This window comes from Dreissena polymorpha, chromosome 15 (assembly GCF_020536995.1).
Source record: "Dreissena polymorpha isolate Duluth1 chromosome 15, UMN_Dpol_1.0, whole genome shotgun sequence".
In the NCBI taxonomy this organism is placed as follows: Eukaryota; Metazoa; Mollusca; class Bivalvia; order Myida; family Dreissenidae; genus Dreissena; species Dreissena polymorpha.
In genome coordinates, this window is record NC_068369.1 from 8141141 (window position 1) to 8155529 (window position 14389).

General features: G+C 36.5%; 2 protein-coding genes across 3 annotated transcripts in view; one reads left to right on the forward strand and one right to left on the reverse strand.

Annotated features, from left to right (window-relative positions):
- On the reverse strand, positions 1–14294 carry LOC127859462 (uncharacterized). Of its 2 annotated transcripts, none has more exons than XM_052396849.1 (9): positions 14092–14294; positions 9689–9852; positions 8964–9207; positions 7420–8498; positions 6585–6750; positions 5644–5728; positions 4336–4470; positions 3239–3419; positions 1–2315 (listed from the first exon to the last, which is right to left on the reverse strand). In XM_052396849.1, the coding sequence occupies exons 2-9, from the start codon at positions 9795–9797 to the stop codon at positions 2113–2115; spliced, it is 2202 nt and encodes a 733-aa protein (XP_052252809.1). In that variant the 5' UTR covers positions 9798–9852; positions 14092–14294; the 3' UTR covers positions 1–2112. The 2 variants fall into 2 exon arrangements, with proteins under 2 accessions (XP_052252809.1, XP_052252810.1); XM_052396850.1 differs by lacking the exon at positions 14092–14294 and adding an exon at positions 13865–13997.
- Positions 14263–14389, forward strand: part of LOC127859463 (E3 ubiquitin-protein ligase Mdm2-like) — a 47465-nt gene continuing 47338 nt past the window's right edge. The window contains exon 1 of the mRNA XM_052396851.1: positions 14263–14376. The gene's annotated coding sequence lies outside the window, so the exon portion shown is untranslated. The remainder of the gene's footprint in view (positions 14377–14389) is intronic.

Below are 14389 nucleotides of genomic sequence, written 5' to 3' on the forward strand. Positions count from 1 at the left end.
TGGGGAGGGTCTCACAGTCAATTATGACCATGTCAGACATCACTGACAACCAAGGCCTGTGGTTTAAAAGAGATCATAGCCAGAGTTGATCTTGTATATGGACATAAGTCCACAGGTATGTAATGAACATCAAAGAAATTATAATTACATCATTTAAAAAAAAACTTTACAAAATCAATCATTTGGGTTAAAAATAATCAAAAGCATTTTAAAGCTAATTACTTCTGAATTTTTTACCATAGACCGTCAAGGATGACCTTGACCTTTTTACCACAATGTGTTTGTCAGAAACACAATGCCGCCTACTGCGCCGCTTTGATTTATTTAACAAAAATATATACGTGGGCAGGTCAGATAACTATGTCCATTTAAAGCATATAACTTCCCTTCACTTTGTTTTTTCGACCCTAGATCTTGAAGGATGATATTCACCTTGAAATTTTACCACTCAAAATGTGCAGCTCCATGAGATACGCATGCATGCCAAATATCAAGGTGCTATCTTCAATATTTAAAAAGTTATTGCCAACGTTAAAGTTTTTTTTGGATGGACGGACAGAAACACTGACTGACGGACAGTTCAACTGCTATGTGCCACCCTACCGGGGGCATAAAAAGATAAAACTGAACATATAAATAAGTTAACAAATAGTACAATACAACACTGGTGCAAGGCTTTTTCTGAAACACTATGATCTTAGATAACCTACAAAAATACTATGATCAAGCACTAAAATACAACCCCATTCTTTCTACAAACACCGTACAGGTTAATATCTATGATCAAAAATATGAATCTACAAACATTAGAACTATATCTTTTACAATATCTATGCTCCCCAATCTGAATCTACAAACATTTTAACTACATGTATAATTACTATAATTCGAAGCTAAACAAACAAGCCAAATCTTGTTTACGACACCAGATGGTAATCAAATAAATAAAATCTACATCAAATTTTCAACAACTTTCTAGTTGCATCCTTTATAAAGGATCTAGTAGTAAGTTCATGACTTATAATTAGTTAAAATTATAATATATGATAACCTGTTATACAAGTTATACTATACATGCACCAATTATTTGCAGACATAATCTCCTGGAAGAATCATCATGATTGAAGTAAACTCTTAAATCAACCACTGTCAGCCATATCTTGTTGAGTGGCTCATACACAAACAGGGGTGGTGACATCAAGTGCCTTTGTACCCTGATGGTCCATCAAAACAAAGTGACTATCAAAAAAGGTTAGAATTTACTGTTTACAGTTATCACTCAAAGTGTTTACAGTATTGGATGGACTCAGTATGAGACAATATTAAATTCCACCACCCCTGGCAAGAAAAGTGGAAGGTTAACCTATCAGACCACTAAAAAAAATAATGCAAAAAGAGCAAAAAGTCGAGCTTGTCACGTCAGTGAATACTGGTAAGTGATGAATATTCCCCAAAGCTATGTGTTGAAAAATATAACAAATTGCAATAATTATGCCATTAAAATTCTTATTTGAAAACAGCTCCTTCATAATTTCAGCAATTTATAATGTAGAATACTATAAATGTGCACATTCAAGGAAAGATTTATGCAATTGTGAATGTTGTATATTAAGAAGTGTAGCCATTCACTGTTGGATAAGTTTGTGCCTACAGACAGACAGCAGACAGACAGATGTCCATGGTGAATCCAGTATACCATCTCTTTTACTCAGGGGTATACAAATTGTCAAGCTTACATTCTACAAATATTTTCCAAAACTACCACAACAACTGAGAACATAGTACTCAATGCCAAAATGCCTACAATTAATGTGCATGATGTTTGGATATACACAAGCATGTTATTATCACAGGAACTTTTCTTCAATGAGCCAGCAATTATTTACACCTGGTTCAGTCTGCTCCCTCTTCAGCAAGGAGCAGCTCGCAGTCTGTTCAGGTTTTATGATGTTTGATGCTCATCAGTCTCTTGGGGTTTGGTAATGACACCTTTAAACTTGAATCTATTCAGAAAGGTATTTAATAAAATTTGATTTTCTAAGGGACTACAAAGGGGTCAAAATGCATATCTGAGCAGAAAAGTGTTAAAAATGGTTCCCAATAACTGATGTATTACAGGGACCCATCCTGAACAGAGCAGGGTACTGGTACCAGCTGATACACGCTGGTTCCCTCATGCTGGTGCAGAACTATTCCCATCATCTCGAGGTTTGGGTTATCAATTGTGGCCATCTGAAGTGCACACCAGTTGGCTGTGCGAGCTCGACGTGTCAGCACTGTCAACTCAGATATTGCAGCTGATAAGGCAAGAATATCTGAAATAGCAATCACATGGATAAAAATACAACTGAGGGATTGGAGTGTAATAATAACTGAATGTCCACACAAATTTGTTCAGTTACTTAAATCATGAAATTTATTTAGTTTAAGACCTTTTAAAAACAAGATGTGTTTGTGAAACACAATGTCCCCCTATATGATGTTTGACCTTGTAGGATGACCTTGACCTTGTGAAGGATGACCTTGACCTTGACCTTTCACCACTCAAAATGTGCAGCTCCATGAGAAACACATGCATGCCAAATATCAAGTTGCTATCTTCAATATTGCAAAAGTATTCATAAAATAAGCGATTTGGGCCAAATATATTTGACCTCTGACCTTGAAGGATGACCTTGACCTTGACCTTTCACCACTCAAAATGTGCAGCTCCATGAGATGCACATGCATGCCGAATATCAAGTTGCTATCTTCAATATTGCAAAAGTATTTATAAAATAAGCGATTTGGGCCACATATATTTTACCGCTGACCTTGAAGGATGACCTTGACCTTTCACCACTCAAAATGTGCAGCTCCATGAGATACCCATGCATGCCAAATATCAAGTTGCTATCTTCAATATTGCAAAAGTATTCATAAAATGAGTGATTTTGGCCACATATATTTGACCTCTGACCTTGAAGGATGACCTTGACCTTGACCTTTCACCACTCAAAATGTGCAGCTTCATGAGATACACATGCATGCCAAATATGAAGCTGCTATCTTCAATATAGCAAAAGTTATTGCAAAATGTTAAAGTTGGCGCAAACAGACCAACAGACAGACTAACAGACCAACAGACCAACAGACAGGGCAAAAACAATATGTCCCCCACTACTATAGTGGGGGACATAATAAAAATTCATAATGACTTATGTTTAATAACTACATTACCCCTTTTTTCCCCCAATACCTTTGTCATCATTATTGCGAGGTCCCCCATTTCGGTTCCTGTTTGCAGCATTGACTATCTCCTCCTTGCGTCGGGCCTGCACCTTGCGTATCCCCTCTAGCCAGCGCTCGAGAGCTGAGTGAACGCTTGCATGGATGTTCATGTCACGCAACTTCTCCATCTTCTCTATCAGAGTGATTATCTGCAGAGATGAAAACAGGACTTAATGCATGTACGTTAAAGTGTCGTCCTAGATAAGCCTGTGCAGTCTGCACAGTTTTATCAAAGACGAATCTTCTCACTTAGACTGAATATTTGTTTAGAAGAGATTTCCGTATATTTTTTTATAGAATTGTGCGTTTACAGGAAGTCTCTATCAGAGTGATTACCAGCAGGGTTGAAATACTCAAATACAGTATTCTAGCATGTATAAATGAGTCCAACTTTGGGAAACTAGGCTTAATGCACATGTGCAGTCTGCACGGGCATATCAGGGAAGACACTTTATGCCTAGACTGGATTTTTGTTTAGCTATTTAAAAACAAAATTTCATAAAAGTAGAAAGTGTAGTCCCTGATCAACCTATGTAGACTGCACCAGTCAGGTTAATCTAGGACAATACTTTATGCACGTGCATTAAGCCCAGAGCTCTACTCATAAACATCAATGTTGCACTGGGATTCATGTCAGTTATGTTTAAGGACTTATAACTCAAGATTTTGTTGATCACAGGGAATGAAAAGTGCCCTAAACACAGACAACTGACAGTGATGACATTTTTCAAGTTTCATTTTAATCGTTTGAAAAAATATGGAAGTACAGTGACTTCAATAGTACCCCTTCCTCATGGGGTGCAATCACTACAGCCTTGTACTGGGGAAACTGGGCTAATAGCATGTGCATAAAGTTTAAGTGTTGTCCAAGATAAGTTAATCAGGGACGACACTTTTTGCCTTCTTTGGATTTTTTTAAAAACAAGATTACCTTTCACACAAAATTCAATAAAAGTTGAAAATGTCACCCTGATTAATATATGCCAACTGCACGGGCTAATCTGGGAGCACACTTAAGGCATATGAATTAAGCCCCATTTCTACATGTTATCTATACACACATACCCTGGCGTGCTCCTTGAATGAGTCGACTACCAATCTGTCCACCCTGGAGGGGCTGGAGGGCAGACGGGGTACTACGATGTTGTTAGCACTGGAGACCTTCTTGCCTGGGTTCTGTCTCGCCAGCTCTGCCTCAGTCTGTTAACAACAATGTCTGTATGAGACAAGAGATGGATATGAGCTGGGTTCACTGGCTAATGGCTCCTTAATTTGAGGTGCATAACCTGGGTGTGATGATAACGCACATACATAAAGCCCAGTTTTTCCAGATTTCCATGGTTCTGGATATAAGCTGGTCTGACTAGCCAATGGCTCCTAAATATTTTGCGTTTGGCTCTTCATTTTATTGAGAAAGTCAGCTAAGGAACAACACTTCACTTGATTTTTGTTAAGAAGAGATGTCCTTTAAACAAACAATACAATTAAAGTGGAAAGTCTTGTCCTTGATTATACTGTGCGGACTAAACAGACAAATCTTGGACAACACTTTACGAACATGCATTAAGCCTTTTGCTTGGTTCAAATTCATTGAACTTGCTATTTTCAATTGTACAAGAAGTTTAACCATTAATAGATCTTTGAAAGAGAATCACATAACAATCATATCTGCCTAGTTTGATCAATCTGTGATTTATCATATAGTGCGTTAAATATTGACTTTCAAATACTTGAAGCTCAAGAGACCAAAAATATGAATAACAATTAAAACTTTGTATACACTTTTTGCAGGCGACAACTCAAGAATTGTTCCGAAAAAAATATTCCTCGCATCTGAGGAGAAAGAAATTAGGGATGCACAGCAAAAGATGGATAACAGATTAAGACCCATCACCAACTTTAACACAACATGCTCAGGAGAGCTAAAAACAAACCAAAACATGAGCATACAATTTCTCATACTTTTTTGATATTTTTGTTATATAAACATAAGACGCAGTTAAATCAAAGAAGATTAAAGTGTAAGATACATTTTCTATTGATACTGTAATTTCAGCCCAACACGGAGTCCAACAATAACAACTGATACTCATTGGATTGGAACTTTTTGCTACTTTAAGCAATTAAGCCCTGTTCTGGGAAAAATGGGCTTAATGCAGGTGCAGACAGTGTCATACCAGATTAGCCTGAGCAATCTGCACAGGCTGATTAAGGACAACACTTTCCATCTAAACTAGATTTTTGTTAAAGAGAAACCTTCTATATTAAACGAAAAATTCTATACAAGCGGAAAGTGTCAAACCCTAATATGGGATGAAGCTTAAAGCACAAGCATAAAGACAAGTTTCCACAGAAAACGGCTCAATTTATTACCTTTTTTCGCTCTGTTTCAATCTGTTTGAACTGGTCATAACATTCCTCAAGCTTCGTATGCAGCTCATTGGCTGGCCCACTCCTCCTAAAACATGATAATGAAATACACAAACACATCATTTAGACAGATTTGTTTTATTTCAAATATTGAATAAAATCATTTTTTGCCCACTAATTATAATAAGTTTGAAGTTTCATGAGTTTGCCTAAAGTTTATTTGTTGAAAACACCACTTTATTTGGGCCTTGCGCTGTAAAAAGGGGGTTTAATGCATGCGCAGGATAATCAGGGACAACACTTTCCGCTTTTATGGTATTTTTCGTTTTCAGTAAGTCTCTTCTTAGAAAAAATCCAGTTAAGGTGGAAAGTGTCGTCCCTGATTAGCCTGCGTGGACTGCACAGGCTAATCCAGGACAACACTCTACACACATGCATTTAACCCCCTTTTCACAGAGCACGGCTAGTATAATTTAGAAGTTAAATAAAACCTATTGCTCCTTAATTTTCTGATGAGACCATACAATTTCTAACAAAACTTATATATCCTTTATTCAACACATACAGGTACTCAAAGAACAAACGTGGGCCATGGAGTTCAATATGATTAAGAGCAACAAATCTTCACTGTCATGATTACAAATATATTTACAAAACAACACTTCGTTACCATAAAATAAAAACAACTTAACCGATATTCCATCAAAATACTAAAACGCAAGGGCCACAGTTTCGTAATTGGCCTTGATTTCATTGGGAAAAATGTTCTGACCAAGTTTCAAGGAGAATGGGATATAAATGAGGGCTCCAGGGTGTTCACAAGGCAAATGTTGTCAACATACAAAAGATGACAGACAACGCACAAAAAGTGATCACAAAAGCTGAATATTAGCATGTTTTGCTCCAGTGAGCTACACATGATGACACATGTAGTAATGTCAAACCTGTTGACTTTAAAGTTGGACAGTACAGGATGAAAGCCGGGAACAAAGTGAGGTGGCATCTCATACATCAGGTCTGTGTACTGCACAGGGATCATCCGACCAAAGGCATCGATAGCAACCAGGTCAAAACCTTCTGGGGCAACAACTGGGCCTGGGAACATGGAACCTGCAAAGAAAAACAGATGCATCAATGTTCACACTTGAAATATATTCAGTAATGTGATATAGGTGGTGAACAATAAAAACATTAAAATTCAGTTCTAGGGGGGATGACTGGTGCTTAAATAGTGGGATCATACATTTTACAGGTTATCTGTCACACCCTGGAAAAAAACAGGGCTTAATGCATGCGTAACATGTTGTTCCTGATTAGCCTGTGCAATCCACACAGGTTAATCAGGGACAATTTGTCCGCTTCAATGAAAAATCAAAACCAGACGAAAAGTGCTTTCCCTGATTAGCCTGTGTGGATTGCACAGGATTATCTGGGACGACACTTTACACACATGCATCAAGCCTAGTTTTCCCAGAAAAAGGCTTATTTATTTTACAGGTGTACATCAATAATAAGATAATATCAAATTAAAATAAAAAAAACACTATAAATACTAGCAGTTGCAATATGCATAATGTTTCATCATGCATTTAAATATACAAATATATGTATATAAAATCAAGGACATATAAAAATTATTTAAATTTGATCACAATGTCATATTGATAAAAGTAAAACCCACAGTTTTGTTGTATTTCTGCTATTCTTTTTGTTAGTGTGGTTTGATATCAAATGCAAATCACATGAATAACAATTAGATAATGTGGACAAATATATCACCTGGTGGAACTATAACTGGCATTTTGGGGGCGTATTTGTTCATTTGTGGATGTGGAGCCGACAGTTGAATAGGAGTTGGTCGAAGTATATCCGTTGCAGCGCTACTAGTAAATACTGGGATAGACTGAGCCTGCATGGGTATGGGCGTCTTTCTAGACGCTGTGGTCAATAAGCCAGTGTTCAAAGACACTGGAAAGGCATGTGGTGTGAATTTCAGGGGCTTGGTGGTGAAGGCATTCTGCTGCTGTTGCTGCTGCTGCTCATACTGCTGGTACATCTGGTGTTGCTTCAGTGTTGATGACTTCAAATAGGCCTGCATGTCTGGCTGTGCAGTGGAAACAGTATTCAAATTGGGCCTTGACCAGGAACTGTTTGGAGAACTTGTATACATGTATTCACCTTTCTCAAAATTGTAGCGAATGTCATCATCACGATTGCTTTCCTCAACATTTGCAAATGTTATTGCCCTTCTTGCTGCAGAATTTGACAGGGATTCAGCGATGGTTTTGACATTTTTCATCAGATTCTGTGCTTGTTCTGACATGAGATATGAATTCACATGTAGACTTTGTTGGCTTGCACATGTACTTGGTATTACTTGAAATGGTGTTCCCGACGGTGGCATACAACTTGACCTCGTTTCAGTTGGTTTAACCGAAACAACATTGGAATCTAGTCTAGACTGCTCAAGTTTGCTAACAATGTGTTGTAGATCAGAAAACGAATCCATATCAGCAGAATTTCTACTCATTTGAGATGCAAAAGATGAAACACTGCTTCTGTCTTCAATTCTTTGCCTTTCAGAAGTGGTAGACACAGGGCTGAACAAATCATACTCGCAGTTTCCCAAACTGCTTCCAGACTTACTGCTTCCCACTGAGGAAAGCCTCTGCTGGGATGGAATGGTATAATGACTGGTTGTCTTGCTCCTGAGATTCTTAGCCTGTGCGGCATCCTCCCAGTAGTTGGGGGTGCTCTGATACTGAGGGGGGAAGGGCAGGGGGCTGGGGATGTCGGCGTGCACCAGACTGTCCTCCCCACTGGAACTCCACACACTGCCTAGGTAGGAATCATCCGTGCTGTAATCAAGGCCATAAAATCAAAGTGTACTTGGTGCTTAGGTGAGGCATAACTCACAGAAATTGTTTTGTATATATGAGCCTCGCTCTGTGAAAAGGGGGTTTAATTCGTGTGCGTTAAGTGGTCCCAGATAAGCCTGTGAAGTCATCACAGGCTAATCAGGGTCGACACTTTCAGCTTTTATGTTATTTTTTGTTTAAAAGAAGACCCTTCTTAACAAAAATCCAGTTAAGGCAGAAAGTGTTGCAGACTGCACAGGCTGATCTGGGACGACACTTCATGCACATGAATTAAACCCCCTTTTCGCAGAGCGCGGCTCGTATATTTTTAAAAGTATATGCATAATAAAAGCTGACATATATTAAGACAGAAAGTTTGTCAACCTATAAAAAATCCACAATTTAATGTCTTTATGATAAAAATTAAACAAGCAATAAAACCAAAATTAGTATAAAGTTACAAACCCATTATGAGCTGCAGTAGTTATTGAAGATTGAAAGTCTATGCTGTGTTGAACAAGATTGTTGTAGGCAAACAAGGAATTATCATCTTCCACAATTTTGTTCACCAAATCATCCAGACCGGAGAATTTTTCACCATTCAGACTTGAATTCAGACCGAATTTGTCTTGGAAGCCGAGTTTCAAACCAAATTTGTCATGGAAGCTAACTGAGTCGAAAAACCCTGAATCGGAGGTTTTGTTATGCACTGAAAAACAAATTAAAAGTATCAAATAAATAAATACAAAATGGGTACATAGTATCTATTATAAACACAGATATAATAATGGATGATAAACATTAATGTCCACTATAGGTTTTGGCAATCTAGATGTAGATTATTAATTTTGGTGAATATTGGTTGAAAAACAGTGAGCATACATACTGAAATGCTGTTCAATAGTTGACTTAGATATAATTTTGCCCGCAAGCATGTTCAGCAATTTTGGTGAAAAAACAAAATAGAAACTGTAGACCTTAAAGATGTCAGCAACAGCTAAAAGGTCAAATTTAAGTTGTTTCAAGGACTCCTGATACAATAAGCTTTGTTCTGGGAAGACTGGTCTTTATGCATGAGCGTAGTGTCGTTCCGAATCAGGCTGTGCAGTCCACACAAGCTAATCAGAGACGAAACTTTCAGGTTTAATTAAGATTGGATAAAACATTAGTTTATTTAAGAATGTACTTACACATATTAACATCTTCAAAACTTGAATTGAAGTTCTTTGTCAATTTCATTTGGCTGTGGAATGATGGAAGTGCATCCCAGCAAGACTCTGTCTCTCGAAGATTGGTCATGGCCACTTTCTACCTTTCTATTTTCCAACTTTGTCAAACATAAGCCATGTCTAAACTGAAATAAAATTGTATTTATTATATTTAATATTGATGTTTCAAATATCAGTTTTGTTATATGTAATATAGGCAACAAAAAGTACTTACAGGGATTTCCATAGATTTTGAAAACCAGGAGTCAATTTACTCTGCGCTTAACATTTTCAGGGGTGATATGTAATTATCATTGGTCAAAATACTTAAGCCTACGATTATTTCAGTTCTGCTTCTTGGTAACATTTGCATCAAAATGATGCTAGGCAGATAATTTGTAGGAGTCAAAAGAAAATAAATTGTAAAATGCTTGAAATAAAAAGTATGCTTTACTTTAATTGAAACCTAAAAAGTATATAAAAATAATCCTGCATTAGTAATGGATCAGGTTTAAGAATTTCTTTCAATAAAAGGCAATTGCTGTCAGTTATCAATTTTATCCAGAGCTCTTTGAGTAAAAAGGGTAAATAAACCTTTTTTTATACTGTTGATACTCTTATCCCTTAAGGTATCAAAGCATTCCAGGTAATCAATAGCCCTGTTTTTCAAACTAACATTTATTATCATCTTGATACCAACATAAGCAGTCCAAAGACAGAACGCGCAAATCTGATTACCCTTTAATATATATAAAATATTATGTGAGTTTGGGATAAAGATCAAGTTTATCATGCGAGGCTTAGAGCGGATGTAGCACGAGGCTTGCCAAGCGCTATCATGGTTCGTGCCGAGCCTGATAAACTCGATCTTTATCCCAAACTCACTTAATATTCTATTTATCCTATTATTTCCTCCCTATTTTCGATTAATAATTGTAAAATATCGCATTTTTTAACGATTTTGTTTTTCTGTTGTTGACAAAAACAGATTCTCCAATTTTCGGAAAAACCCAAATCTGATCTTAAAATAGCGATAGTATAAAGCTAATGTTTATACGATCGTTGTAATACTATCGATTTTCATCTGGTAGAATAAAAGTTTTTTGTCAATCAATTAATGTTATAGGTTTTGGTCAGCGAATGCCATTAAGAAAGTGAACACATATGAACAGTTTTCTTTCAATATCTGTAGTTGATACAGAGATATGGAGTAGTTGCAAGCAAACATTAACCACAATTTTCTTCGTACAAGGCAGTCAATGAGACATCTATATTCCAAGCAAATAGTTTTCGACCTTACAAGTTGTGACCTTTATTTTGAGCCAGTATGTTTGATGCATGCCTACTGAAACTCGTCCCAATGACCTAATCATAGAGGCCAAGTTTAATAAAAATTCTTCAGATCGTTGGTAAAGGAAATATTGACAGGGCACTGATTTTTTAAATAAAAATTTTACCTTGAAATACATGTATGACATTCAGCATGAGCCAGTTGACTGACTCATGCCCTCTGCAAATCATCTCAATGCTAAAATAATGCAGCCAAGTTTCATGAAAATCATTCGCTGGGTATATGAGATATGCTCCAGACATGAAAATAAAGACTACACATTTTGACCTTTAAGTTTGACTTTGACCTAGAGCAGGCATGACTGTCTGATCAATGCGTTCTGCGTATTGTCACGTGAACAAAAGTGTTTCAAACTTGGAACTTTAGCATAACCTTGACAGGTGTTCCTGACTCGTGAACATTGTCTAAATGATCTAAATAGTACATAGGGTTCATTAAAATCCTTCAATGGGCATAAGAGATATGGAGCAGACACTAAAATATGGAGGCTCAAACCTTTGACCTTGAATTACAACCTTGACCTTGAGCTGACATGTCTGACTCAAAGGCATTTTCCGCCCTATGCCACGAGTCCTAATTTTGGCCCCATTCCCAATGCAAATCTGGTTGTTTTTTTCCTAATTGAAAAAAAAATGCAGTAACAAATGTTAAATTGATTATTTAAGACTTTCCTTTTTCCCCCAAAATCCGGCGTTTCACGCGATTTTTTTCATCTAAAAAAAGGCCAGGCCCTTTCCCCAAAATCAGATTTAAAACAAACCTGCACTTCTCACACATGTTCATAATATTTTGTAAAATTTTAATAATATATTATCAAAATAGTCGTTATTTACCAGTTAACGGCTTCTTTAAAATATAAGAAACACTTTTTACATGCGATTATTTTACCCAATCTAGCCAATTTTGGCGATTAATTTTTTTCCCAAAATGGGGGTTTTTACGACGCGAAATTCCCAAAACTCCAGTGTGGTGTTTTCCCAAAATGGAGCAGAAAAGGCCTGGACTCATGCCTTCTGCACATTGTCTCATTGACTTTAATAGTGTAGCTAAGATTAATGGCCTAGACATGAAAACTAGAATATCATACATTTGACCTTGAAGTATAACCTTGAGACTAAATTTTCAAACTTGTAGTATTAACTTGACCTTTAGTCAGCATGGCTGAATTATGTCACCTGCATATTGTTTCAATAATTTAAACATGTAGCCAAGTTTCATTTAATTTCTTCAATTGGCATAGGGGATATGGCACAGATCACAAAAAAAGAGGCTAACGATTTTGAACTTGAAGTTTTATCTTGACCTTGAGCATGAAATATTGGCTCATGCCTTCTGCAGATTGTCTCAATAGCCGCAACATGTCGACAAGTTTCATGAATATCCTTCAATGGGTATGGACGATATTGACCAGAAACACAAATAGACCAAAATAGAACTATTGACCATGAATAATTATACTTGTACCTAATTCTGCACATTGTCTCAATGACCTAACTAATTTAAAAATCCTTCACAGGTTCAAGGAAATATGAACAGACACACCCACTCAGAGGCTCAAATGTTTGTATTTGAAGTATCAATAATGCAGTTTCATCTTAGTACCTTGATTTTTCTTAAACAAAGCAGTTTTTCTTTGATAAGTAATCAGACCTTTACTTTGACCTCAGTCATCCATTATTCAATGTGAAGCAAAGCCCCCATATAAGGTATTCAAAAATGAAATTCAATTGCAATATATTTGCTTGGTATAAGTAATTGAGCAAATACGGTTTTGGTCAAATTGATATTGCCATGACAACCTTTCATTATGGGATTTAATTCCCGACTATACAGTAAAAAATATTTTTTCTTAAAGGTTGCCGTGGTGTGATGGATATTGTGTCTGCTTAGCGACCGGGAGCTAATGGGTTCGATCCCCACTGTGGGAGCGTTCTTTAGATCTCCCCAAAGACACCAAGTACTGTTTTTGGCCCAGGAAAAGGACTCGAGAGCGTTTCAATAAGCCCGAGGCTTACGATGTAATCGTGCGAAAGTAAATAGGTTTAAACTAAAAGAGTCAGTGAGTATTGCTTTTTGCCTTGCAAATTACCACAGGGTCTTTAACAAATAAACCAGGACAGGAGATTCAATCCCACCAATTTCTAGAAATTAGTCCATGTATGAGCTGCAATATTTCAGAATGTCAAAGTCTGTCAATTTTATTTCCTAGTAAAAACACTCTTTTATTAATATTTCGCCCAAACGGGCTTTATCAAAGTTTACAAATACGAATTCACTACATAGTTATAACTGTTGTATACACCAATAAAGTAAATGTTTTACAACGTCAAATATGACAGGAAATCCCAATTTCCTGTCATATTTGACGTTGTAAAACATTTACTTTATTGGTGTATACAACAGTTATAACTATGTAGTGAATTCGTATTTGTAAACTTTGATAAAGCCCGTTTGGGCGAAATATTAATAAAAGAGTGTTTTTACTATGAAATATGTATATCTTTATCCCTACTGGATATAAAACTGAGTAATTTTATTTCCATCAACAAGAGAAAAAAACATGATTAAAAAACATGGCAGTCACAAACTAACAAGAAATTCTGAACAATCTTTATTATTTTTGCCCAGAAAATGTTTGAAATTTCAACTAGGTCATATGTTGATATGATCATAAGTTTCATATCATTTGGGGTTGTGTTTTTGTAAAGCTAGATTCAAATTCCTTCCTATTCAACTAACAGACTTAAGAATGATCAATTCGAACAGACCATTTTCAATTCTGTTAACAGTAAACAAAATTTCAATACCTGAATAATGGAAATCTGACAGTTGTTTTCATTGATTGACTTCATATCGTTCCATGACATCATCAAAACATAAACAAACCAGTTGTTAAAAATGAAACACAAGTCTCAATATCCAATACTTACCAACAAAAACATAAATACGGACTATTATCAGTATTATCAAATATAATTCTGTTTTAATGTTAAGCGAAAACAAATGTCATTCAGCAGAAATATTGAAAACTTACGTTTTGTCCGTTGTTTACATCACAAACACCAAAAGAACATTTTCTCGTATGCTAAACAGCTGTTCGAAGCCTCGCTGTCGGTCCTTTTACGGAAATAACCGTTAGTTTCCGGACCGAATGCCTAATGAGAAACCGTAATTACACGTAAATCACCGGACCGGCTGGGGAAACCCTCTGTGACGTCATGGATTTCCACCAACTTGTTCAGACTTGCATTTTTAACGCAACGTGAAAGAAAACGCGCGATTATTTCCATTGCCGACATTGTCACGGTATAAACAATATGTAAGTATATTGA

Bases quoted from the DNA above. Each gene is read 5' to 3' on its own strand.
- LOC127859462 (XM_052396849.1), bottom strand. From the start codon at position 9,797: ATGACCAATCTTCGAGAGACAGAGTCTTGCTGGGATGCACTTCCATCA. The intron at 6,751-7,419 runs GTGATATATTTG...TTTTCTTTGCAG, and splicing joins GCCAGTTATAGTTCCACCAG to GTTCCATGTTCCCAGGCCCA. The intron at 2,316-3,238 runs GTATTGGGGGAA...TTGCTATTTCAG, and splicing joins TCGCAATAATGATGACAAAG to ATATTCTTGCCTTATCAGCT.